Source organism: Stylophora pistillata, chromosome 7, assembly GCF_964205215.1.
Source record: "Stylophora pistillata chromosome 7, jaStyPist1.2, whole genome shotgun sequence".
NCBI classification, from domain to species: Eukaryota; Metazoa; Cnidaria; class Anthozoa; order Scleractinia; family Pocilloporidae; genus Stylophora; species Stylophora pistillata.
The window spans coordinates 18,460,887-18,484,815 of record NC_142525.1 but is presented as its reverse complement, the minus strand read 5'-3'; the positions used below and the strand labels follow the sequence as shown (position 1 = coordinate 18,484,815).

Sequence of the window (23,929 nt, the reverse complement as noted above, 5' to 3'; positions counted from 1 at the left end):
GGTATTGTGACCAAAACTTTGAAACTGGAAAGCGGATCTTCAGCCAACGGCAGAGCAATCGCTAGATTCATTCTGTGCGAGTGCCCTGTAAAGAGTACAATTTTTGGAGCAGCAGCCTCTTCTTCAATTTGGACACTCTTCCTGATCAATGGCTGCTTTCTTTTAAATACCATTCGACTCTTTGCAGCTCCCATCGTTTGTGAAGCAATCCAGATCGTATTTGTTACTTGTCAATCGCAACTGAGTGGAGGAACAAAGGGAAATAGAAAGGACAAGGTTACATACCCCCCGCGGCGGGTGTTGAGGTGTTGGTCTGGCGAGAGACTAAACGATACCACTCTCCACCCTGGAATCTTAAATATTGTTTTAATGAAAACAAACTTACCTTGCTTAGGTGTATGTTACTTTGCATCTTGTAAGTTCCCTGGGTTGATTTATTATCCGTCTGGCTCAAGTTTAATTCTGAATCTGCATTACAGATTTTTATGCGACAGGTTGGCAGGGGTCACCCATCCCCCGTTATTATATTTAGCGGCCCTTTTCGGCGTAATCCCCTCATTCAAACAGTAAATTTTTCCTCAAAGCTTCCATGATTGATAATGAAGAAATTCCTTACACTAACAGATTTACCTATCTAGGCAGCATCATCAGTAGAGATTGAGGAACTGACCTAGACATCCAGAGCTGTCTCAACAAGGCCAGAAACTCGCCAGCACGATGAATAAGGTATGGCGCTTCTCCACTTACAGTACTCGCACTAAACTGAAACTCTGTCACAGCGGGCGTCATGATAACTCTCCTGTGTGGTTCAGAATGTTAGTGCTTGAAGGAAGAGGATTCGGTGGGCAGTAGAGAAAGAAATTAAGGAGAGGAGGAAGACCTTGTGAGGCGTCAACTGTCATGGCAAAGGACCGGCAGCTGTAGAGGAAGCAGATTGTTGTCCCACGTGACACTTAGGCGTAAAGGGCACGAGTGAGTGAGTAAGTTCCATCTTTTGAGATATTTCAGCAAGGAAAAGTTGATTTAAATTATGGGTCGGTGGATGCTACTTTGAAATATTTTGTCATGTTTTGTCGTCTTTTTTAGTGTCACGGCATGAACCGAAAAGATTATATCTTTGGATCTTTATAATTTGCTGATTTATAATGGTAATTGAACTGAGTAGAGTGCAATTTGTGTAGGTAATCACATGATTTCGAGTGCAATTTGGAATAAATAAGCACGAGTAAATTTTTTCAAAGGCTAACAAAATTGCATGAGCCCGGAGGGCGAGTGCAATTTGTGGTCTTTGAAAAAATTTACATGTGCTTATTTATTCCAAATTGCACGAGAAAATCATGTGATCATCTATCAATGATATACATTAAAAAATACGAGGTAGCTTCTCATAACTAGGCAGAAGAAAAGCGCGCGCATCACGTGCAAAAATAATTTATTCAAACCCTGCAAGTGACATCGACCTTGACATTGACATTGACATTAACATTGACCAATCATTCTGACCAATTAGAATGTCTGGTTTGTTTCTTTCTTTGCGCTGAATTAACTCTCTTCTGCACTGAATTAACTGAAAACTGCATTCATCTTAACCAATCAGAACTGAGAAATTTTTTCATGTATATTATTAGGGCTGAAATCATACGCGTGATTTCAAATCACAAGACTAGTATGATTTCACACCAAAATTGCACGACACGAGGTTCAATTACCACTTTATTACATCCATTTTGAAATGGCCCAAATACAGGACTTGGTCAATTCAAATATTTAATTGATGCAGTACTGAGCCGGTTTTAAATAAAAAGAGGAACCGGAAAAGCTTTTACATCTTATTTTGTATGCAAAACAGAAAGACTTCGACGTCATGTGTCAGAAACTCAGTCAAGCGTAAAATGATGCGATTTAGAGTAAAAGATGGTGCGATTCGTGAGTAATTTTTTTAAAATTTATTTTTATTTAATCTTTATTTAAACATAATCAATTCATCAGCCTATAAAAATACATATCACATACGCTAAGATATTTAAAATTAAAACTACATACTATAACACTAAAGGTGTTTTCCGTGGATGCCGTGCGTTAGACTTAAAGAATGTCATTGATCTTACGTTTAAATAACCCCAGAGACTCTGTGTTCCTTATATCGCGTGGTAGACTGTTCCATAATGTGGCGCCATTGTAGCTAAAGCTTTTTCTGTAATAATTAGTGCGCGGTAGTGGAACATTGAGCTTATTTTCAGAGTCCCTGAGGTCATAAGCAGAGTCACGCCACGTAAACTTTTAATAGAGATACCTTGGAGCTAGCCCGTGCAGACATTTAAACATCATGGTGGGTGGCTTTATGGATTTCCTGCTGGCGTGCAAGATTTTTCCACCCTAAAAACTCGAGTAGCTCAGTTGCATCAGCATCATAGTTAGAGAATGTCAACACATGGGCTGCTCTATTCTGCAATTTCTGCAGTTTGTCTCGTAGCGTTTTCCCACAGCTACCCCAAACAATGTCACAGTAATCAAAGTGAGGTTTTACTAAAGCTTGGAAGATGAGATGTAAGGTTGATGCTGGGATCAGGTGCCTAATTCGCTTTAGGGCCCCGATACCAGAGGCGATCTTTTTCGTTAGTTTTTCGATGTGACTATACCAATCGAGTTTATCGTCTATTATTACACCAAGCGATTTTGTAGCTGTAACCTGGCTCACTTGAGTATTGTTCATTCTAATTGTTGGTGAAGCTGTGAGAGTATTCAGTCTCTGCCTCGACCCTAAATCACACCACTTAGAGCCAATCAGATTACAGGGACCACCAGTGATGTCAAAATGGATGTAATAAAAACGGTAAAATGCTCCCTATTCAAAGAAATCAATATCCCCTAAGTTTTATGATGCACCGTTCACAACCATTAAGATATTTTTGCTAAAACTTTCGTCAGTTTTAAATCGCGCGCAATTCCGAAATGATTGTGAGATTATCGCTTTCTGCTGTCTTCCGCAGTGTCACGGTAAAAAATGAAAATATGTGCTAGTAGCTACAAGCCAGAAATCATAAAAGGAGAGTGTTCCGTCGAAAAGAAGACCAAAGAGAGAATACAGAGGAAGAACCGTATTTCATTTGATAAGACAATTCCATCTATAATACAAAGAAACCACGTTGGCACCCTACCTTACAAGAACTCCAAAAATATAGAAAATCAACAGTAATCACCGGGAAATCAACTGAAAACTTTGTTCTTGACTGCCTCCGTACTTGTGACAAATAACTGGTTCGCTATATTTCAGTAACTGATTAGCTTGGTCGAAACTGAACGGCTGAACTGAACAACGGAACAATTAGATTACGCGTCTTAAACTAAACGTGTTACGCGACTAATAATATACATGAAAAAATTTCTCAGTTCTGATTGGTTAAGATGAATGCAGTTTTCAGTTAATTCAGTGCAGAAGAAAGTTAATTCAGTGCAAAGAAAGAAACAAACCAGACACTCTAATTGGTCAGAATGATTGGTCAATGTCAAGGTCAAGGTCAATGTCACTTGCAGGGTTTGAATAAATTATTTTTTGCATGTCATGCAGGTGCTTTTCTTCTGCATAGTTATGAGAAGCTACCTCGTATTTTTTCATGCATATTATCAATACAAAATCACATGATTTTCTTGTGCAATTTGGAAGAAATAATCACTTGTAAATTTTTTCAAAGACCACAAATTACACTCGCCCTACGGGCTCATGCAATTTTGTTAGTATTTGAAAAAATTTACTTGTGCTTATTTATTCCAAATTGCACTTGAAATCATGTGATTACCTATACAAACGTGATAGTCATTGCAATAAATAAATTAAGACGGAGCGCGCGTGCAACAGTAAAAGGAGTGTTCAGGAAACAGAGAGACATGTGGAATGGGTGCGAAAGTCGAACTACTACGATACTCTGAAAAAGACAATAAGTAGCTACAGGAAACATCGGGTCAAAATTAGGTCATGATCGGAAGTCTATGGTTACAATTACTCACTCACTCATCTGGACAGCATATGTGTGTTTGCCTTCTACAGGAGGCAGTGGCCACAAAAACAGTGGTCTGCATCACGGTCTCTCAACTGTTGCATCCATGTAAGAGCACAGTTCACTTAGACAAATGATCTTGTCTTAAAATTTAGCGGCGATTGCTTAGCTGGTCGTTCTAGCCAGGAAGGGTCCAGGGACAACAAGTGTGTTTTCCAACGCTCTTGAACCTTTTCCAATTAAATATCAGAGCTTTGTTGCGCTCATTCTGCTATGTCTCAAAAAAGAAAGAAGTGCCCTGTTTGGAATAGGCACCCTCCCTTGAGGTACCAAAAGGAAATAAGCACCCCGTGAGCTAAATTGAATAATTACAGTGAACTACAACAACAATCCAAGCCCTTCCTCAGTGACAAGAATCCCAGTACATTTGAAAACATTGTCTTTACTTGAATTTTCCAGGACAGGAATATTTAATTCCAGCTTATATATCAAGTAGTTGTAGTTAACTTTGGGAGGTGATCATGAGATTTAGACAAAGTTGACCATATGAATAATGCCAAGTCCAAGTGTTTGTCATTAGTCTTTACCACCTGTTTTACTTAAATGTTTCACAACATCTACCCAGTTCCATCCCCTCTCTCTTTCTCCTTTAAAATTAGTCCTATCAGCAAGGCGGCGTTTCTGTGCTTTTGTCAATATTTCTTTCTTGTCTTTTTTCCTTGACTGAGTGTTTGAATCTTCTTCTGGTATTTGTTGCACTTTTCTTTCCTCTTCCTGCTCAAATTAAAAATCACTTAGTCAAAATTTCTCTTATATTCTATCAAATATTTTTGCTTGCCCACAATTGGTATAAACACATCACACGATTGAATATGCCTGGGCTAAAACTTGGGAATATAGTTTTCAAACTTTGTCTACTACAATTAAAGTATTTGTTTAAAATTTAATTCAAGATGAGAGAGCTTTTGGCTATTGTTACAGAAGAAAAGACATGTTCATTTATTTGTTCACAAAGTTGTACCAGAGAACTCTGAAAAGTAAACATCCCACACACAACAAACAGTATATTTTTTGTAAACATTTTACCCCTGAGTGCCTCCATTTGGTGCAGAAATATGCAGGGATATTTGTCCTTGAACATTATCTGTACCTCAAAAATCAAACACACATTGTCCTAGGCCAGTGACAACAGCCTCAATGATAGATAGGGAAATATTTTGTCAGCTGCATAAGGGTACTTGAATCATTTTTAATTCAAGTTGATTTAGACTTTTGAAGTGCATTAATGATAATTTGATAATAATCAGCTTTAAACAACATTATATTTTGTAATGGATGACCATCAATGTTGTTTTAATCAGCTTCATGTGGCATCAATAATTTACCACACTTAGCGCCTCATACTGACTGGTACAGACTAGTGACACCAGAACAGGCTCTCTTTTGTCTCTGGAGGAGAAAACAGGTGGGTGGCTTTTGGTAAGAAACTGATGGATTACGTAAAGATCAAGTTATTTGTCTCAAAGCTTACAAAATCCTAGAGGCACTTATCCACCAAACTGGCTGAAAAAAGCATTAGTTTCAACCTGTTTTAAACGTTCGATGGGCATTACAAGTGATGCATCACTACAAACAAGTTTGGGTACTTACCTGCACTTGATTATCTTCCAAAAGCTCATGCAAGTGTTCCTTAGCCCAATCAAATATCGAGTATGTCATGGCAGTTCCGAGGCATATTTCACATTGTTCTTTAATTTGGTAGGTTATAGTTTCTTTCACCTCAGAGGTGATATGTTTGTTATAAAAGGCATCTAAGTTAATATTTGGAAGACATGTCGGATAATCCAAGGGCCACGAGATTTCCAACAAGAACGATTTAGCGTGCCCATCTTCCCCAAACTTGTATTGGAAGGTTGTGCTGTTGACCTCTATAAAGTTTTCATCTGCTTCAAAGATAGAACGGAGAACTTCTCGCTCATCTTCCTGATCATTACTACAACTCATAGTCTCGGCTTTTCAACCTCGAGCCCAGGGTCACCTTAGCTGCTTGTCAGCGGTTTAGTTACCTGTCGCATGCAGTATGATGTAGGAAGATGTAAATGGCTACTCCAAAATCAGGTTCCGAGTACTAGACGACTGAAACTGAATAATTTTTTTTTCGGTAAATAATGAAGTAATAGGCAATAATGGTTCCAGTCCTTACACGGAAACCTGATTTTGGTTATGATTTAAGTCACAACATAATAATCTTGGGCAACCCTCAGGCTCTAGATTGGTAACGAGTATAATCTAAAGTGCGCATGCGTCTTCCAAGAGATCAATAAAGTAGAAACAATGATTTTGAAAAATATTTCTGTACCTTTTTATGTTTTATAAAGTCAAAATTTTCTCAAGAAGAGCTTTTTCAAGTATTTAAGCTAACCCTTAGATGGTTGTTTCTGAAAATGAACAAGTTCGAAGCGTAAGTAAACGTCTTTTTTACTGTAAGACATGAATTTGAGCTAGTTCAGGTGTCGTTCAGGTGGCTCTTCGTAACCAACAAAATATTATTGATCCTTTTGTTTGGAAAAAATAGTCTTAAGTTTGACGATTCAAATAATGGCGATAGTACTGATGACAAGGAGGACGACGAATTTGAACCAAGAGACACGAAAGTAAGTTTTATTTGCGTACATGTGTTTGAACCTATTTTGTTGGTTGAGTGAATGTCATAAGCAAGTACTATAATCAAGGGCTGGGTGTTCCTGTAGAAGTCTGTGTTAGCGCTTGTGGCTGTGGGATTTTGTCCAGGTGCAAGACAGAACTGATCGTACCATAATTGTTATATTAAGTACACGACTCTGCAAAGCCATGATGAACCGAACCATAAAGAAACACCGTTTCATGGTGTCCTGGGTAAAACTACAGAATACAGGGCCACTTATTTACATCTCATTGAATCACAATGCATCCTTTTGTTTTCTGCCTCGTTTTTCAAAGCATGCCGACAAGGTGGACCTCAACGGCCCTGTATACTGTAGTTGCTCTGACTGTCATGATATGCTTTTGCACTTGTCCACTGACAGGGAGACAATTATTGTAGGGGTTATTGTAGGGGTTGATGGCAAATTTCCTTTAAGTGATCCCCATTTTAATTATGGTTTTCTTTCAAAATAAATATTGAGAAGCATGCTAAGAGTTTGAAATACAGTTTGGAAAGGGCCTTGGGAAAGATTACATTAGAACCCCATACATTCAATTCTTGGATAAAGGAAAGCAGAGGCAAAACAACAGATTTCCTTTGGGACTACAGCTTTGTTTTTGAATGGTATGGGGTTATACGGAAATCTTTCTGAGCTTTGTGTGGATGGTCTGCCGAGTTAGCCAGTCATCATAATTTTAAGAAGACATTATTAACAGACTTTATCACTTAATTTAGAATGTGTTATTTCATTCCTTAGTTTTCCAAGTGTTTGGAACAATTTAATGTTCTTTGTATCATGGTAGCATACATGTGATTAAGAGGTTAGGGTGTAAACATATAACTTTCAATGCATGTCTTTACTGTATTGCTAAGTTAACATAGTGTATCCATGTGCTCTGTATTCAACAGACCATTCGTGATGAAGGCATCAATGGAGAGGGGATTAGTGAGGAGGAAGAGAGAAGATTGAAATTGCAGACTGAGGTATTATTTATCAGAAAACTTGTTTCCTCACACTCAATCAATGAATTTTCATTGGCTATTTGTCCCTAAACAACTGCAATAAAGAGGAGATGGCTGTTGAACCTGTATTGAGGAGTGCTGTATGAAGTGATCACCCTTTACTGAGTTCCAATGGCCTGTTTGTATTGTTCTCTGACAGTATTAAACAGTCTCTCAAAAGTTTATCTCCCGTATCAATGCTAGTAGTATTTTTCTAAATAGTTTTAGTACATTTTATGGTCAGTTATAGTATATGGTAAAATGGCATTTTTTATTTATTGTTTTTTGTAACAACCCTATTCTGCGGAACCTGAATTAAAGTGCCACTAACCCCCCAGATATTTTTTGGCAAAATAATTCTATTTGTCTTACTGTTAACAAAGTCGAAAAAATCTAATGTTGCATCTATTTTAGTTAGTTTTTTTTATGAATTTTCAAAGACCCCAAAATTGGCCTGCTTCATGTTCACAACTGAGAAATAGGGGGAATGGGGTGGGTTGGCCTATTATATTATCTCATTTAATGAGAAAGCAGTTGCTCTACAACCTAGGGAAGGACTATGGAATTATGCCTGGAAGGTGTGTTGTTGGAGACTGCAGTAATATACCTTCCTTAGAAGGTGGTTTGCTTTTTACACCATCCAGTATTTGGAGGACAACTGCCCTGAAACAAAGAAACACATAAGAAAATAGGTTTCTCTAAAACACGTTGACAGGTCAGCATGACTCCTGCCATTTGCAAGCAATTTTAAATCTGCTGTCTTCAATGTTAAGCTTTGACCAGGATACGGTATCTTTCAAAGACTTTCCTTTTCCATATCATGTAGTTGGGTGGCACCATAAATATTGCTCCTGAGCTCAGTTGCTTTTGAATTAGGTGCCAGTTCTTCATTACTGTGTTCTTGAGATTAAGGAAAGCCAAATAATTTTGTGAATAAAGGCTGATAGTTTCGAAAGAAACTGTTTGGGGCTGCATTGGTGGGAGTAACGAAAATTTAGATATATCAACAAAAATTAAGTGGTAAATTGGCCACCGTAACGATTACAAAAGCTGACTTTTTGAGCATTAGCCCTTCGTCGGAGCAAATAGAGGAATTGTGGGTTGTGTGTGCTTTTTAAGGCAGAGAATGGAGCTACGTTACTGGTGGGAACATGGCAACGAGAAAAACAAGAATAAATTAGTGGAATGAAAAGCGTTCATTGATCCCTGTGGGATTTAGACTGCCGGTTTGAAAGATGAGCTTTTGTTCAAGATTTTTACGGCTTTCCGTGCCACCTAAGTGTAAGGAAAGACCACAGATTGCCATATGTTGCTTAGAATGATTAGGTTAATTAAAATGTCTAGCGACTGGTTTCGATGTGTCCTTGTCTTTCCTTTCCACGTCTCGAAGGTGTTCTTGGAATCGGTCACCTAGTCTTCTACCTGTTTCGCCGATGTATATCTTTTTGCAATAAGTGCAAGTTATGCAATAGATTACATTGGCGGAGGTGCACGTGAAGTGATCGGTGATCTTAATGGATCGTTTAGGTCCCGATATTTTCTCAGTGTTGTGAATGAAAGGACACGTTTTGCATCGTGCACGAGCGCATTTAAAAGTGCCTGGTTGGTCATTAGTCTGAAAAGAACTTCTGACCAAAAAATTGCCTATGTTTTTGTCATGTTGAATGAAATGAGCGGAGGTTGCAAAAAGATAGTGCTTGTCTCTGGATCATTTTGAAGTAATTTAAAGTTTTTAAGAATGATGGATTTAACTCAGTGGTTGTGAGGGTGAAACGTGATAGTGAATGGAATGTGGTCGGAATCTTCCTTATGCGATGTTTGTAGTGCTGAATGTTGATCAATAAGTTGGGCGTAGTGGTAACCCGCTTGAACGACAAACAGGGTAACCACGTTTATCGGAAAACTGGCACATTGACTCTGATTTGTGGTGGAAGTCAGAGTCATCACTGCATAAACGACGAAGTCTTAGAAACTGAGAAAAAGGACTGGAATTCTTAACGTGAGATGGATGCGAAGATGAATGTAACAGGTATTTATGCGAGTCTGTAGGTTTGTAATACACACTAGTGCATAAACCGTTACCTTCAATTGAAACTTTGATGTCTAAAAAGGATACTGAATTGTCAGAAATTTCCCAGGTATATTTCAGAGCCGGGTGAAAAGAATTGACTGTGGTTATGAATTGAGTGAGCTCCTCTCTGGTAGAGGAGGTAGCGCCGATACAGTCGTTGATGTAGCGACCGTAGAGTTCAGGTTTGGACCCGTTGTATTGGCTGAAAAATTGATGTTTGACAAAACCTACAAAAAGATTGGCATAGCTAGGTCCCATTTTGGTGCCCATGGCTACACCATTGGTTTGTTTGAAGAAGTTGTTTCCAAATGAAAAACAATTGAGTGTGAGCACTAGTTCGGCTAAGCGTAGTAGTGTTTCAGATTTAGGTTCCTTATCAGTACATTGATCAAAAAAATGTTTAAGGGCCAGAAGGCCTTCGCCATTAGGAATGACAGTGTAAAGAGACGTAATATCCATGGTGAAAAGAAGTTTGTTTTGGCCAAGGAAATTAAAGTCTCGAAAAATTTGAAGAGCGTGTTGGCTGTCTTTAATATATGATGGTAAAGTTTTGACGATGGGAGCCATAATTTTGTCTAGATAGCTGGAGATAAGTTCGGTTGGGCAACTGCAAGCCGAGACAATGGGCCAACCCGGGTTGTTAGGTTTGTGAATTTTAGGTAAAAAGAAAATACGAGAAGTTCTAGGAGTGGTTATGATGAGATTTTTTGCTGTGGCGGGCAATTCTTGTTTAGTTATGAGTTGGTTGATCATATTCTTGACGGAGTTTTGATTGCTGGTAGTGAGGTCTTTGTTGACCTTTTGATAAAAAGAGGTGTCAGAAAATTATCACAAATAATTTTGTGTCACAAAAGGCAATATTTTCTTCTATGTGCTATTTTCTTTGTGAGTGATCGACCTCTCTCAGTAAAAATTAACATCAAGAGATAAATTTGTCCAAAATTTTTTCAGGGTAGCTTCTATTTTTCAAGTATACATGTGTTTTGAAAGTCTGTACATTTTAAATAAATGCTGATGGTGAGAATTTGTTCTTGTGAAGCATAGCATCTCTCCTGTTACGATTCCTTTCTTTAAGTCCGGAGAATGACACAAATTAATCCCACAGGGATCAATGAACACTTTTCATTCCACTAATTTATTCGTGTTGTTCTCGTTGCCATGTTTCCACCAATAACGTAGCTCCATTTTCTGCCTTTAAGAGCACACACAAATCACAATTCCTCTATTCGCTCTGACGAAGGGCTAACGCTTGAAACGTCAGCTTTTTAATCGGTATGGTGGCCAATTTACCATTTCAACTTTGTTGATATATCCAAATTATGACACAAATTAATGTTTGTGTATTGGGAGGTCCCGGCATCTACTTGTTATGCATTTGTACGTCAGTGGTCAGTTCCTTGGTAGTCTCTTGCCTTTGGATGCTTTTGTGTCTGGGAATTTATTTTCTGAGGCAGATTTATCAGCCATCAATTTTTTTCATCTGTCAGTTGGTCATTTGGTGGGTTCCTGATGTTTGGAATGCATGACTCAATCTTGTATCCTTTGACCTTTGCCTCTTTTTTCTTTTGTGATTTTTGAGGGCTTTTTTTATTTGAGTTATGTTTTACCCTTGTTGTTTGTTTCGAGGAGGCAGAGAATGCATGCACACAAGATTCAACTTCTCTATTGCCTATTTGTCAACCTTGTTCAATTTAGCTTTTGATTCCATGGCAAATTGGTTGACATCACTTGCTTTTTAATGAATAGAATCTAAGGCCACGGATTTTAAGTTCATTTATCTTTCTTGTGTTTGCTAGCTCATTTTCTTAGCATTGTTGTAAGTCTCTCAACATGTTTGTGGTGAAATTTCACTGCCACTCTCATAAGGTCAGCTCTGCTTTTTTTCTAGTTGAGGTTGGATATCTGATTGAAAATCTTCATTGATCAAAATATTTGCCCCTAGGTTGTATCTTAGGCTTTTTGGACATGTGCCCTTCTTGTAATCAGCTTGACTGGTATAGTTTTTTCTAATTTGCATCAGGGATCTCTTGACTCCATTTCATCGAGGCTTTGTTTTTGTTTCACCATTGATTTCCTCCATGTGGTATCATAGTCTAATTGATTCAAAGCTACAGATGCTTTGGAGTCATATAGTCATTGTCTGAGTTTGAGTCTTTAGATGACATGGCTTTCTTGTGGTAGTTTATGATTGGTCCTTGATGTTTAAAGAACTGGAAATTCCCAAAAGCATTTCCTGTCTTGGCAACCTGTTTTGGTGTTTTTCTTTGTAGTTCTGGGATGATGTCACAACCTTCTGACCCAGGTCCCAAGTTGCCCAGTTATGAACATGAAAATTGAGCTTTAACTGTTTGGAATAATGGCGCTACAAAGGGTCACCCACGATTCCCAGGCTTTATAGCATAAGTTATGAAAACTAGGTGATTGTATTTGATCAACTTGAAACTTGGTGTACCAGGTTCTTTTGGAGGAAGATCAACCAATCAATGTTGTTTGACAGCCATTCTTAGTGTAAAGAACAGTATAACACTATATATCAGCCAGGACAAAGTACTCAAATTTCAACCCATGGTCTTGGCCATGGAAAAAATTGAAAAGGACATTTTGAGTCCAGACAGAAGGTAAGTTGGCCTAAAAAAGAGTTGTTCTATCACTTGCCAGCTTGAGAACAAAGTTGTGACTGTTGGTGAAGGAGAGCATCCCCTGCAGTGTCCTCATGCTTTTTGGTTTTCACGAAGAGCACCAGGAAAACTTCAGTCTTCTAATTATGCAGACAATATAAAGATGGTTGGAAAGTTTGCATCGGTAAGTTTGCTGTTTCATATCTCCAGGTCATAGCAAGATGTGACAAACTTTGAGATGAAAATTTATTGATATTTGTTTTAATTGTTTGGGAATGTAGTATTATTGTTATCAATATGGCTTGGAAAAGGAGATCTTCTTGTCTCCTCTTCTTGAATTGTGAAAACTATTGAATTACCATTAATATTTTATAAAATAAATTCCCGTGACAATGGGTCCTCTATCAGTATCAACTATAAGCTGGTGGTTGTCCATTATTGGAGATATGAGATCAAACAGAGACAAAAACCCATTAATATATAGTTGCTAATTTACAGTATTGCTTGAAACACATTTTTTGTCATATTATTTATCCCAGAGATGTACCATCAAGATCTTTAATTTCTTTAATTATTTTCTCAGGTTGAACAGTTTTGGAGATTTTATAGCTACTTAGTTAGGCCTGGGGATTTATCCGGTCATAGTGATATTCACCTTTTTAAGGATGGCATTAAACCAATGTGGGAGGTTAGTCCATCAGATTTCAGATTTGGTAACATGTTTATTGCATTTTTTTTTGCTATAAAGTTAAAGATACTGTATTTCTTTTACTTTACATGTGAAAATTATCTCAGCCATTGCAGATTTGAGTGAGAGGAATTTAAAAAGATGTTCTCAAGTACCATAAGGGTTCAATTGAGTGCCTGGAGCACTTATTTACTTTTAGTACCTCAAGGGAGGGCACTTATTTGAAACAGGGTGCTTATTGGGGACATGGCAGGACATATTTTGTTTTAGCAAAGCAGCAGAATGTAAGAAACAAGGTTTTGATGTTCATTTCTCAAATTCATTAATAGTTCATGAGGGCAATGACCAATAAATAAGGTATATTTGGGTCACATGCATGAACCTTGATACCCAATGAACACTCAGATGAAAATGGTAAGGTTTTGATCTGAGTTAAAACATGGTTTTGATCTCAGATCAAACACTTGCATTTTAATGGGTATTTTTCAATAATTAACCTATTGACGTCCAGTGCGCCTGTAAGCGCCCATATGGACCCACACCCTTTCTACGCCTTGTGACGTCATCACTTTTAATCCTGGAGTACGACTTTAAGCATATACTTGAACAGGTTGAAAATATCTTTACAAATGATACCAGAATGAGTGCAATTGAGTGCAGGAGATTGGAGAAATAGCCAAAAAACCATGTAACTTTGACCTGAACATCTGCACGAAAATCTTGTTCCATTACCCACCTACCTTTCTGAGCATGTGGTTTGAAAATAATGAGTAGTTTCCTAAAAAATCTTTACATCAAAATGAAGCCTACTAAATTTCCAGCAAGTGAGGAGAAACTTCAGGCAAGGAAAGGGGAAAAAAAGGGCAGGAGAAAGAGAGAAAAGTAAAAGTTGTAAGTGGGGCTTTACTTTTCAACCCAAAATCTCGAAATTTTGCTTTCTGCACGTGCCCGAGATTTTCAGGCCACCATTTTGTATTTGGATAGAATGGCCATCAAGCGTACAAGCTGTCAATGGGTTTGTGGTAAGTTTGAGCTTTTAAAACCACAACAGTCACCCGAAATCTGCTCGACTAGCTTCAAAACACAGTTTTTCACAAAAGCAGTAATAATTTCAGAGGTACTGGTACTAGTGCTTGGTCCTAATAGTGGGGACACTTCTTTACTTTTCTTATTACTAGCCTTTTCATACCTAAACAACGAGTCAGAATTGTGACCAGTTCTATCCCTTATCAATTTCTCTTCTACATGTAAACCTGCATTAAACAACAACAATGTAATAGTAACACAAAGACAATGAATTCTCTTTTGCTTGACACCTGCTGTCTTGCACATTTTGGGCAAACTGTCATTGAGTTTGTTGACACTAATAGGAGCTTTGTCAAAACTAAGCTATAATGTGGACAGCCTAAAGTAGAGTGCATTGCAATCTTTAACTTTAGTTTCTACCAACCCAACATAAAACTTGTAAATTTCCACAACACATTGCTCATGCAACTGTCCTACAGGATAACAAATATGTTGAACAACCTTGGGAATACACTTTAGGTCAGTTAAGCCCCCATGAATTGTTTGACATGAAACATGAATTTTCCTGAAACCTCACTTATTTGAGGGGATTTCAAAAATTAATGTAATTCCAAATATAATTCCAAAATTTTCAAATGAACAGCATCACCCCATTTTAGGAATAGATAAACAAGGAACATGGAAAAATTATGAAAAAAGGTTTGTTTTGGATGTCTTCCTAATGATAGACAAATACTGGAACCCTTTTTTCTTTGAAGAGTTAAGTGACATTAAGACAAAAAACTATCAGGCAATGTTTTGAAGAAATCTGGCGTGGAATAAGTGTAGGTGGAATGAACATAGGATTTGTCACCTTGTTAAGTATACGTTGTAGGTCAATTTGTTCTTTTGGTAAATTTGTTTCAAACTAGGTTAATTTGTTCTCAACCTAGGTCAGTTGCAGATATCTGTCTGTCTGTTTTTTTATTTTGGCTGTGATGAAATTGAAGTACACCTGCCTACCAGTTAGCTCAATGGATAGAGCGCTGGACTGTTGTGCGGGAGGTCGAGGGTTCGAGACCTGGCTGGACCAACACTCAGGGTCTTAAAATAATTGAGAAGAATTTGCTACCTTTCTATAACATCAAGAATTGGTTAGATATTCTAGTCTTCTTGGATAGGGACGAATAAATGGAGGTCCCATCTCCTGCAGGGTTGGGGTAGGAGACGTTAATTTCCCACACACGAGATTACTGTGTGATGGATGTACTCCCCTGGGGTGGGATGGGTGGGTTTATTGGGCCCACAGTAATCAGCGAAGCTGTTGCAGTCCCTGCCGGTTGGCGAAGCTAAATAAATAAATAAATAAACCCATACAAGAGACTGTCCATTGTATTGGGGAATCCTTGTTTACAATATTTGCCTCATTAGCATAAGCAATTCAGTTTCTGATGGAGCTAAAAATAAATCAGTTCTGAATATCAAAAGGTCAAAGTATGATTAACTCGGCCAGTGAATACGATGCTGATGCATAGAATACTTTTTGTGCAACACCGGTTTAAAAACTCAAAATTTTACATAGAATGTATGAGCTCATTAGCACTTTTGCCACCCAGAAATTTTGCAGTTTTTGATGGATTATTTCTCCTTGAATATTACACCCAAAGAGCTAAAAATTTCCCCATGTACTAAGGTTTTCTAGCTCTTTAGCTGCCTGAAGTCAATTTGTATCTAACATGCCTCCTTCTTTACGCAAAGCCGTATGCAAATGAGCAAAAAATGTAAACAGTGACGTCAGCATGAATCCGCCTATATCACCACATCTCTGATTCCTTGCTGTGCAAACAATATCCTACTTTCTTGAAGTTTAGAACAGTACATTGTGTAACAACTGGATCTGACTTCCTTATGATGTGATAATCTAGATATTTGTCGGAATTTGTTTTTATAACCTACAGGTAACACAATACATGATATGAATGACTAGCGAATAAAACAAATTGAATGTACTTTGAGGAAGTCGTAATAAAAGAAGGTGTTAGTTCACTCTCTTTAAATTTCTGTAAACAGGGAAATAACAAATTATGTACATCATCCCTTTAAATTCTACAAGTTCAGGTACATGTGATGGTGGTCAAAGTCGTGGCAAGGGTGAAATCATGTACTTGTCAGTGTGGTAACCATTCTTGTTGACAGTGTAGATGTCTTTATTGTAGGATGAAGCTAACAAATGTGGAGGAAAGTGGATAGTTAGACTGAGGAAAGGACTAGCTTCAAGATGCTGGGAGAACCTTGTAGGTTGACTTCATTATTTTTTGAAATTTTTCTGTGCTTCCTAAATAATTTTCTATTAAAATTGTTATCACATAATAGCATAATTATGTTCCTTTATATTTGATTGTATGTATGAAATATCTTGTTTGAAGGTTCATTGCAAGAGCAATTTCTCCTATTCCGATCTCTTGTTTATATTTACAAGATGATGTTTTGCATACCAGTTCCCCTGAGGTTCAAAGTGTATGAAACAGAGATGACTTTTTCATCATAATAATTTGTTTTTCTTTCCTTATGAATGTTCAAGTGAAACAAACTGATTTAATATGGTTGTTCAAATCTAAATTGTGAACATTACTCCTCAGTTGAATCCCTTCTTATTCCCATATTATTTCTTTTACTGTATTTTATTTTTCCCAAGGTGCTTATTTAAGTAATGTTTGTTTCAGTGCCTGCTATTGTTATCATTGTTTAATATGTGTGTGTGTTCTTTCCTTTTTAACCTAAAATATTTTGTACCTAAATCATGCCAAAAACTGATGCTTCATTTTTGTAAAATATGGGGAGCCAGTAGCTTGCATAAGCCTCTTGGTTTCCTTGCAGGTTTCCTCACCGCATGCTAAATCCTCAGTTATATTAATGTATATGTAATTCCTTTTATTTCTACTAATGTATCATAAATTACAAAATGGCAAAATAAACAATACAATACAATAAAATACAATACAAAGTAGCCAACACAAACTGTAGTGGTGTAAATGATATCTTTGGAGGAAGACCAACTTTGCTTCTCTGCAGATACAGTACCTCTAGAGAAACAATTTTTCAAATCTTTCAACCTGAATAACCTGACCCCAACCTAAATCTTTCTACTTTTTAAATTTATTTATAAACAGTGAGGGCCCCACTGAAAACCACTGTGGCAAGTCGAGCTCCCTTGTTAAATATTAATATTATCATCATTATTATTTATTATTATTATCATGATGCAGTTTATTGAACTTCAGTATGCCAGGAAAAGAAAGTTTCATAGGGCGCACGGCATAACCAATGAAACTACACATCGTTGCACTTATAAAAAATATAAAAACGTATTTGCTAGCATGGAAAATTATTTAAGATACCACTAATACTAATATACCATTGCTAATTTACAATCTATTATTAATATATGTAACAACTAAGTCACGTTCTGTGAATAAGATCACTGTAAAACTTATAAACTAAATTCTCAACATAAGTTGATTAATCTTCTAATATGCGGAACTCAACTTTTAATTTTCCTTCTGTCAATGTTTAAAAACTATCCTTCAAATTAATATTCATATGTAGGAATAAACTTCATGCTTATATAATGTTCTTATAATGTTCAACCTTTCAAAAGTTTCTTTTGTAGTTTTACTGTTTATGTTATGATCTTAAAAGTCCTCGCAATGTTCAACGTACTTGACACTACAGACTTCTGCATTTTTCGTAGCACATCTTTTTGTCTTTTTCCCCAACAACTTCCGTAATCCCTCTTCCATAGTCCTTGACCAACCCCCAAGCACGTCCATGATAATATTGTGCTGCTGGACTGTATATCCAGGGTACTGTTCTTGTAACTCCCATTGTAGTGGACCATACTTTACTGACTTCTCTTCATCTTTCTTTCCTCTGTTCTCAATCCATGGACAACTCATCTCCAAGACTACTACTTCCTTACTTTTATGGTTCACTGTCTTTGCATCGATTCTGTTAGCTTGCAGTTCCTGGTTCTCCCCATAAGTTGGTACGTCCCACAATGCTTGGACATCCTCTGAGACGTATTCTGGTTTAGGCTTGATTGGCGAATACCATGCAGGAGGACTTTCAACCAGTTGTAGCTCTCGTAGCAACTCAAAATATAGTACTTTCAGTGTATTGTTGTGTCTTGCCAAATACTTGTTTTGAGCGAGGGCTGAACGTCCCAATAATACATGAGCTAAGCTTTCCGGTGCCTTATTGCACATACGACAGGACACATTACTTGACTGTGATGTCTTAATCTTCTTAAGTTGGTATAACTTTGTTGGTAGAAGCTGTTCATACAGCTCATACATGCCGGCCACAACATACATTGGGCATGACGTCCAATCACTTAACCACGAAAAGCAGTTCTTATTGTACACTTGCTGTATGCAACTTTCCTTGCCATGATTCGTCACGTACTATCTTCAACAACTGTTCTTCATACTTTGATCTCAGCAGCTGCTTTGCCTTTGTCGCAGTCACCTCCTCTCCAGCAGCTTCACATAACGTAGGTTCCGGGTATACAAGCCTCAACGTCAGTCCAAGTTCTTCACTATACCTCGGGGCCTCAGTAATGAGTGACTGGTATCCCAACGCAGCAGCGCGCTCTTCAAACTCTCTTACTGTTGTCATGTTAGGGTCGCTGCTTGAGTACAGTTTCATTACTGCCTTAATCTTCGTTATCTTGTATTCTCCCTCTACAGACTGCAGGCCACGTCCACCTTTCTTCCTCAACATGCACAATAAGGCGGTTGATGACGCTGGGTGTTTTCCTCCATTTGTTACCATGATTTTCTGTGCTTCCCGATCAATCCTCCTTAGTTCTGTCAGCAGCCAGTGCTGCATCCACATGGGGTACTTAAGGACCGCTAGTGCATACTGATTAGGGGCAACGATTGACATCTGACAATGGACTTGACCAAATTACTGACAAACGTTGTAGATGTCTTTTCAGCACACTCCAACATTCTCCTCTCTTCCTGCGCACATTCTCGAAGATTCCCAGGAACTTGTACTGTGAGTCTTCTTCCAGAGGTTGTACCACTACTGTATCGCTGACTTTAATTCCAGGGGTCTCGTGTACCTCACCTCATTTCAGATGGATTACATTGCACTTCTTGGGGTTTAGCTGTAGGCCAATATCATTCATGCAACTGTTGGTGTTCTTCAATACACAGCTGAGTTTACTTTCAGATTGAGCATAAACTTTCAGATCATCAATATACAATACATCTGTTATTTTAGCATTGATTGGCTTCGACATCTTATACCCCTCTGTCGCTGCAAGTTTCCACGCCAAGGGATTTAGGCACAATGTAAACAATCTGGGGCACAGAGCATCCCTTGTGGTAACCCTCTTTCGAAACTAATGATGTTAGATGTCTCATTGCCATTCTTGGTCTGTATGGCAGCTCTAGTATTCCAGCATCTGCACAGGTTCTTAATAGTTGCAATCAACCAGTTTGGGAATTGATGTACTTCCAGTACATTATTGTTATTATTATTATTATTATTATCATTATTATTATTGTTATTATTATTATTATTATTATTACTTTGACTGTATAACATGTGGAAACTGGAGAAACCAGTTATGTGTACTTTGTATTTAGTTAGTACCATTTTCCTAGTAGTCAAGTTTTCGCATGAGAAGTATTAATAGTTTTCTTATTATGGTAGATTCTGGCTATGCTTGGGGAGCAGTTCATGGTTGGAAGTGAAGTTTGTGGTGCCGTGATATCTGTGCGATTTCAGGTACTGGCATTGACTGATAATGATGACCTCATTAATGATGATCCTTCAGATGAAATATGATGATATTCATTGCTACAAAACATATAACTATTGTTAATCTGCATATGAAATTCAAGTGAAGAAGTAATTCTCATTCATTGTTTCCTTGTTCCTCTGATGTATGTGTAGATTTGTAGTTCAGTTGTTAGAAGCACCTGTGTAGTAGCTGGGAAGCACTGGTTAAAACACAGTTGAAGCCTGAATTTTTTCCAGGCCTCTTTTCTGCAATGGCATAAATTGTGAAAGCATTTTCAACTCATGCTGAAATGTTTGTGCATGGAATCTGGATTCATTTTCTAACAAAGAAAGAAAAGAAGTTTTAATAATCTTGTGTAAAGAGAACAGAGACGTTCTCAATAATTGCTTACACATACTTCAGATAGTCTTTCCCAATTCTATCAACTTGTTCAGTCAGTTTTTTCTGAGGTTGACTATGACAATATTGTATATTGCAATATTGAAATTGTTGAAATTATGTCAATCTTCTGTAGGAAGATATAATCTCAATATGGAACCGAAATGCTGGTGATCAAGCTACAACTACTCGAATAAGGTGAGATTGGATGTTTAGTCTTTACTGTGTTTGAGCTCATTTACCTTACTTCTCGGTTTCATCCCTTTTGAAAAGGGGCCTTAAGCATAGAGTGTCTATTTTAAAGGTTATGTACATGTTATGGGAGTTCACACCCCTAAAATTCCATTTGTTAGAAAATATTGTTGACTTAGGGCAATGCTTTTGAAAATTACATGTAACTGATGACACAGAGCAACTGTTTCTCTATTGTGCACTTAATAAGGTGAATGTTTGCGTTCTTGTAGGGACACACTCAAGAGGGTTTTGAATCTGCCACAAAACACAATCATGGAGTACAAGGCTCATCAAAGCAGTTTGAAGTAAGGCCATACTTAACCTCCACCAAAACCAGCAAGAACGAAATAAGTATCACAAACACCTGCACACAAATAATATGTCCTAGGAATTTTTGAGTCAAACACCACCGCAAACCGTTAGTTAATGAGGTTAGAGCAAATGATGAAAATATGTAGACATGCAATTATTATAACCGTACGATATAACTATAGCCTCTGTATATATATATCCCCTTCCCTCAGTCATTGACCATTTCATTTCCCTAAAATGAATGCTTAATTTTCTTCCCTTTCATTCATCAACACCCCTCCACTGACCTTCCACTAACTGTGTAAGACCGACCAACAAATATAAGTTTGCTGATGTGCCGTGCCGCTTAAATTAATTTTGCTGGAAGTAAGATTGTGCCGTGCATTGGGGCTAACGGCTGGGACTAAAAGGAGTTTGAGTCGGGCCCTAAACACAATTTTGCCGGCGAACATAAACTCTATAGTCAGTTTATTAACCATATTCATCATATTAGAGGCTATAAGTTTACTTGAAACTGCTTTGGTTTCTTTGCTTTATTGGGGAAAATTGATATCACCTTTTCTAATCTTCCCGATATTTGTTGGATTCACTAATTGTTTTGATTAATTACTGAAATGTTTTTTCAAATGATGTTGTGAAGTACTTAATGACCTCCCTAATCTCACTGATTATGTTTATTTTTAGGGATAATTCAAGTTTTAGAAATACAGATGTCTTTATGAGATGAACTGCTACAACCTACATGTTTGGAAATCCCTGATGTCCTGCAAATGAAAAGGTTCCTGTTCGGGGTTATGAGTAAACGAAACGATAAAAAGAAGTCAGTCTCCAGTGAGTAAAGTAATTGGAGTGTGCATTACCGATCCACTTCTTTTCCATCTGTTGCTTTAAGTTTCATACCTCGTACTCCTTTAGAAAAAAAAAAAAAACCTTTCCTTTCCTTAATATAATTTTCTATCAATGCGTTGTAATACAACATTAAAAGCATGAATGAACTCAACAAGATTTTGGCCTTGTATTTTGCGTCTTGCGAAGGCTGGACTACACTAGGACTGAACAAATCTCTATGTTTGCGTTGTCACGTGCGATGTGCTCTTTCTGTGGTAGCGTTTCAAATGATTGGTTAAAAAACCGGAGTGTAAGTAAGTATACCCTTAACTGGTTAGGTTTTTTATTGCTCGAAGTTTATATTTAATTTATAAGGAACAGCACACCAAACTCCGAAATCTGAACAGATGGGCATTATGTTGAAAGTACATACTTAGATTGTAGTCGGTACCATCAAATCAATGCGATTTCTTAGAAGTGAAAAAATGTTTGTACGTGACTAAGTGATGAGAACCAAGTTCACCAATTTCATCAACAATACAACCTACAGATTTGCGCAAACAATCTAGTGCAACTGAACTATATTGCATCGACTGCAGCCACAACGCCAAAGACCAGTAAACCCGTCGCACCTCCAAATGTCAAAATCACAGCAACCAGCGCAACATCAAGAAACTAGACCAAGCGCACCTATTTGATCGACCACAGCAGACACACCTACCAGAAACAGTTTCATACGCGCTTGCTACAAAGATTTACCACAACTGCAGTAAATGCGCCAATTCAATCCACATATCTACGGATTTCCGGAAACTAAATCAATTACACCAACAACACCAATACGCGAGACACACCAAAGACAGGAGAACCTCGAAATGTCCAAATTACAATTAAGAAACAGAACAAGCTCAGTAATTTCATTTTAATTTAATTTTCAGTAATTTATACCCCACTGTGAAAAGGTGTTAAACATTGCTTTTACTGCTCCATGTTATAGGTGAGAAAAGTCCTCTTCCTATCAGTCCTTATCAACCAATCATCTCTGTCCTACTGAAACTCAACTGATCAAACCATATTTAGACGTTTCCGTGACTGCTTCCTGTACTGAAGTTATATGGTCATGGCGGCCACAGATGTTAGAGCTCCTGCAATTTTGTACCATTTAGCTGCCTTTTTAATACATCCAATTTTTTTAATACATTTAATCTTGTAGTCTACCAGTTTTTAGATTTTATCATGTTTTTTAGCTTTTGAACTATTGAATGAATGAATAACTTTATTAACTTGTCAATCGTTCTAGTTTTTACAAGTAAATACTAATTGGGGACACCTACTACGTAAACTAAACTAATAATAATAATAATAAGAAAAACTATCTACAAACAATTTAAAATTGATAAAATTAAGTTTTACATAACTCACAATTTTCACAATTATTTTTCGATAGAACATTTGATAGGTCAAGGACTCTGACTTGATTTTTAAATGCAGTTAGAGAGTCTGCCATTTTGATTGATTTGTGGAGCTTCGACCAAATATAAGGTCCCATGTACCTCAAGCTATGTCTTCCGAATGTAACCGTGTTGTATCTTGGTAAGGAGAACTATTCTTCAATTCTTAAAAAGTTATTTCTTAGATATCAATTTCGAGATAAAAATTAGCGATGAAAAGGCACGTTTCGACCTCTCCGTCATTTTAAAGTGAGTAAAAGGTTTTCTAAATAAGCATAACAATGTAGAAAAAGTTGAAATGGGTAAAAATGTGGCGAACGCTACAATGTGATAAAATATGTAAGAAAGTGCTAACAATATTTATGTGGTAAAAACAGTAAAGTAATAACTCTAAACAAATAATTTGGCGCGAATCGAATCGCAGTTTGGTGGTTTGAGTTCTTTGTTAAAAAAAACATTTAAAAGATAGAACAATCAAATTTGTTCTGACACTTTCTTAACTTTCTAAAACTTTGTTCGATGTCGTCTGGCTTCTTGCTGCTCTCTGAGCTGCAATTTTTCTTCAGTTCTTGATAACGTATTTATTTTTACTTATTGATATTTATAATGGTATCAGTATTATATGTATGAGGGCCACCAGTTTATCAGCCTTTTGGCCACGAAGTGCTTCCCTCTTTAAATGAAGAGTTTACTGACTTACTCTAGGCTTTGAAGGGAGACACCTAGACTTTCTCAAAGTCGTTCGCTTGGTTTTCTGTTATCGCTCGCTCGGCTCGGCTCGGCTCGCGCTCAAAAGCGCGACTTGTGAGCAAGTCTTGGAGACACCACGTTTGTGTCCGTCCGAGGTGC

The 23,929-nt window shown here is 37.4% G+C and overlaps 3 protein-coding genes and 1 pseudogene across 4 annotated transcripts in view; 1 reads left to right on the top strand and 3 right to left on the bottom strand.

Annotated features, from left to right (window-relative positions):
* The window catches only part of LOC111334652 (retinol dehydrogenase 8), a 13,236-nt gene extending 11,900 nt beyond the window's left edge, over positions 1-1,336 (bottom strand). Inside the window, exons 1-2 of one of the 2 annotated variants that reach the window (XM_088726231.1) lie at positions 631-1,336; positions 1-240 (exon numbers count right to left, since the gene is read on the bottom strand). The exon at positions 1-240 is cut by the window's left edge and continues 155 nt beyond it. In XM_088726231.1, coding sequence (XP_088582357.1) covers positions 1-194 — 194 coding nt within the window. In that variant the 5' untranslated portion in view covers positions 195-240; positions 631-1,336. The remainder of the gene's footprint in view (positions 241-630) is intronic. The other variant, XM_022940454.2, reaches the window with a different exon arrangement.
* Positions 1,337-1,931: 595 nt separating this feature from the next.
* Positions 1,932-6,045, bottom strand: LOC111334633 (RWD domain-containing protein 4). The gene is made up of 2 exons (XM_022940428.2): positions 5,646-6,045; positions 1,932-4,769 (listed from the first exon to the last, which is right to left on the bottom strand). Exons 1-2 carry the CDS (start codon positions 5,997-5,999, stop codon positions 4,572-4,574), a joined length of 552 nt encoding a protein of 183 aa, XP_022796163.1. The 5' UTR covers positions 6,000-6,045; the 3' UTR covers positions 1,932-4,571.
* Positions 6,046-6,291: 246 nt separating this feature from the next.
* On the top strand, positions 6,292-21,806 carry LOC111334632 (eukaryotic translation initiation factor 4E type 2). The gene is made up of 10 exons (XM_022940427.2): positions 6,292-6,456; positions 6,571-6,649; positions 7,588-7,662; positions 12,410-12,553; positions 12,953-13,057; positions 16,279-16,356; positions 19,787-19,861; positions 20,392-20,453; positions 20,720-20,794; positions 21,486-21,806. The coding sequence occupies exons 1-10, from the start codon at positions 6,440-6,442 to the stop codon at positions 21,526-21,528; spliced, it is 753 nt and encodes a 250-aa protein (XP_022796162.2). The 5' UTR covers positions 6,292-6,439; the 3' UTR covers positions 21,529-21,806.
* On the bottom strand, positions 16,981-18,435 carry LOC148726959 (uncharacterized; annotated as a pseudogene).
* Positions 21,807-23,929: the final 2,123 nt, after the last annotated feature.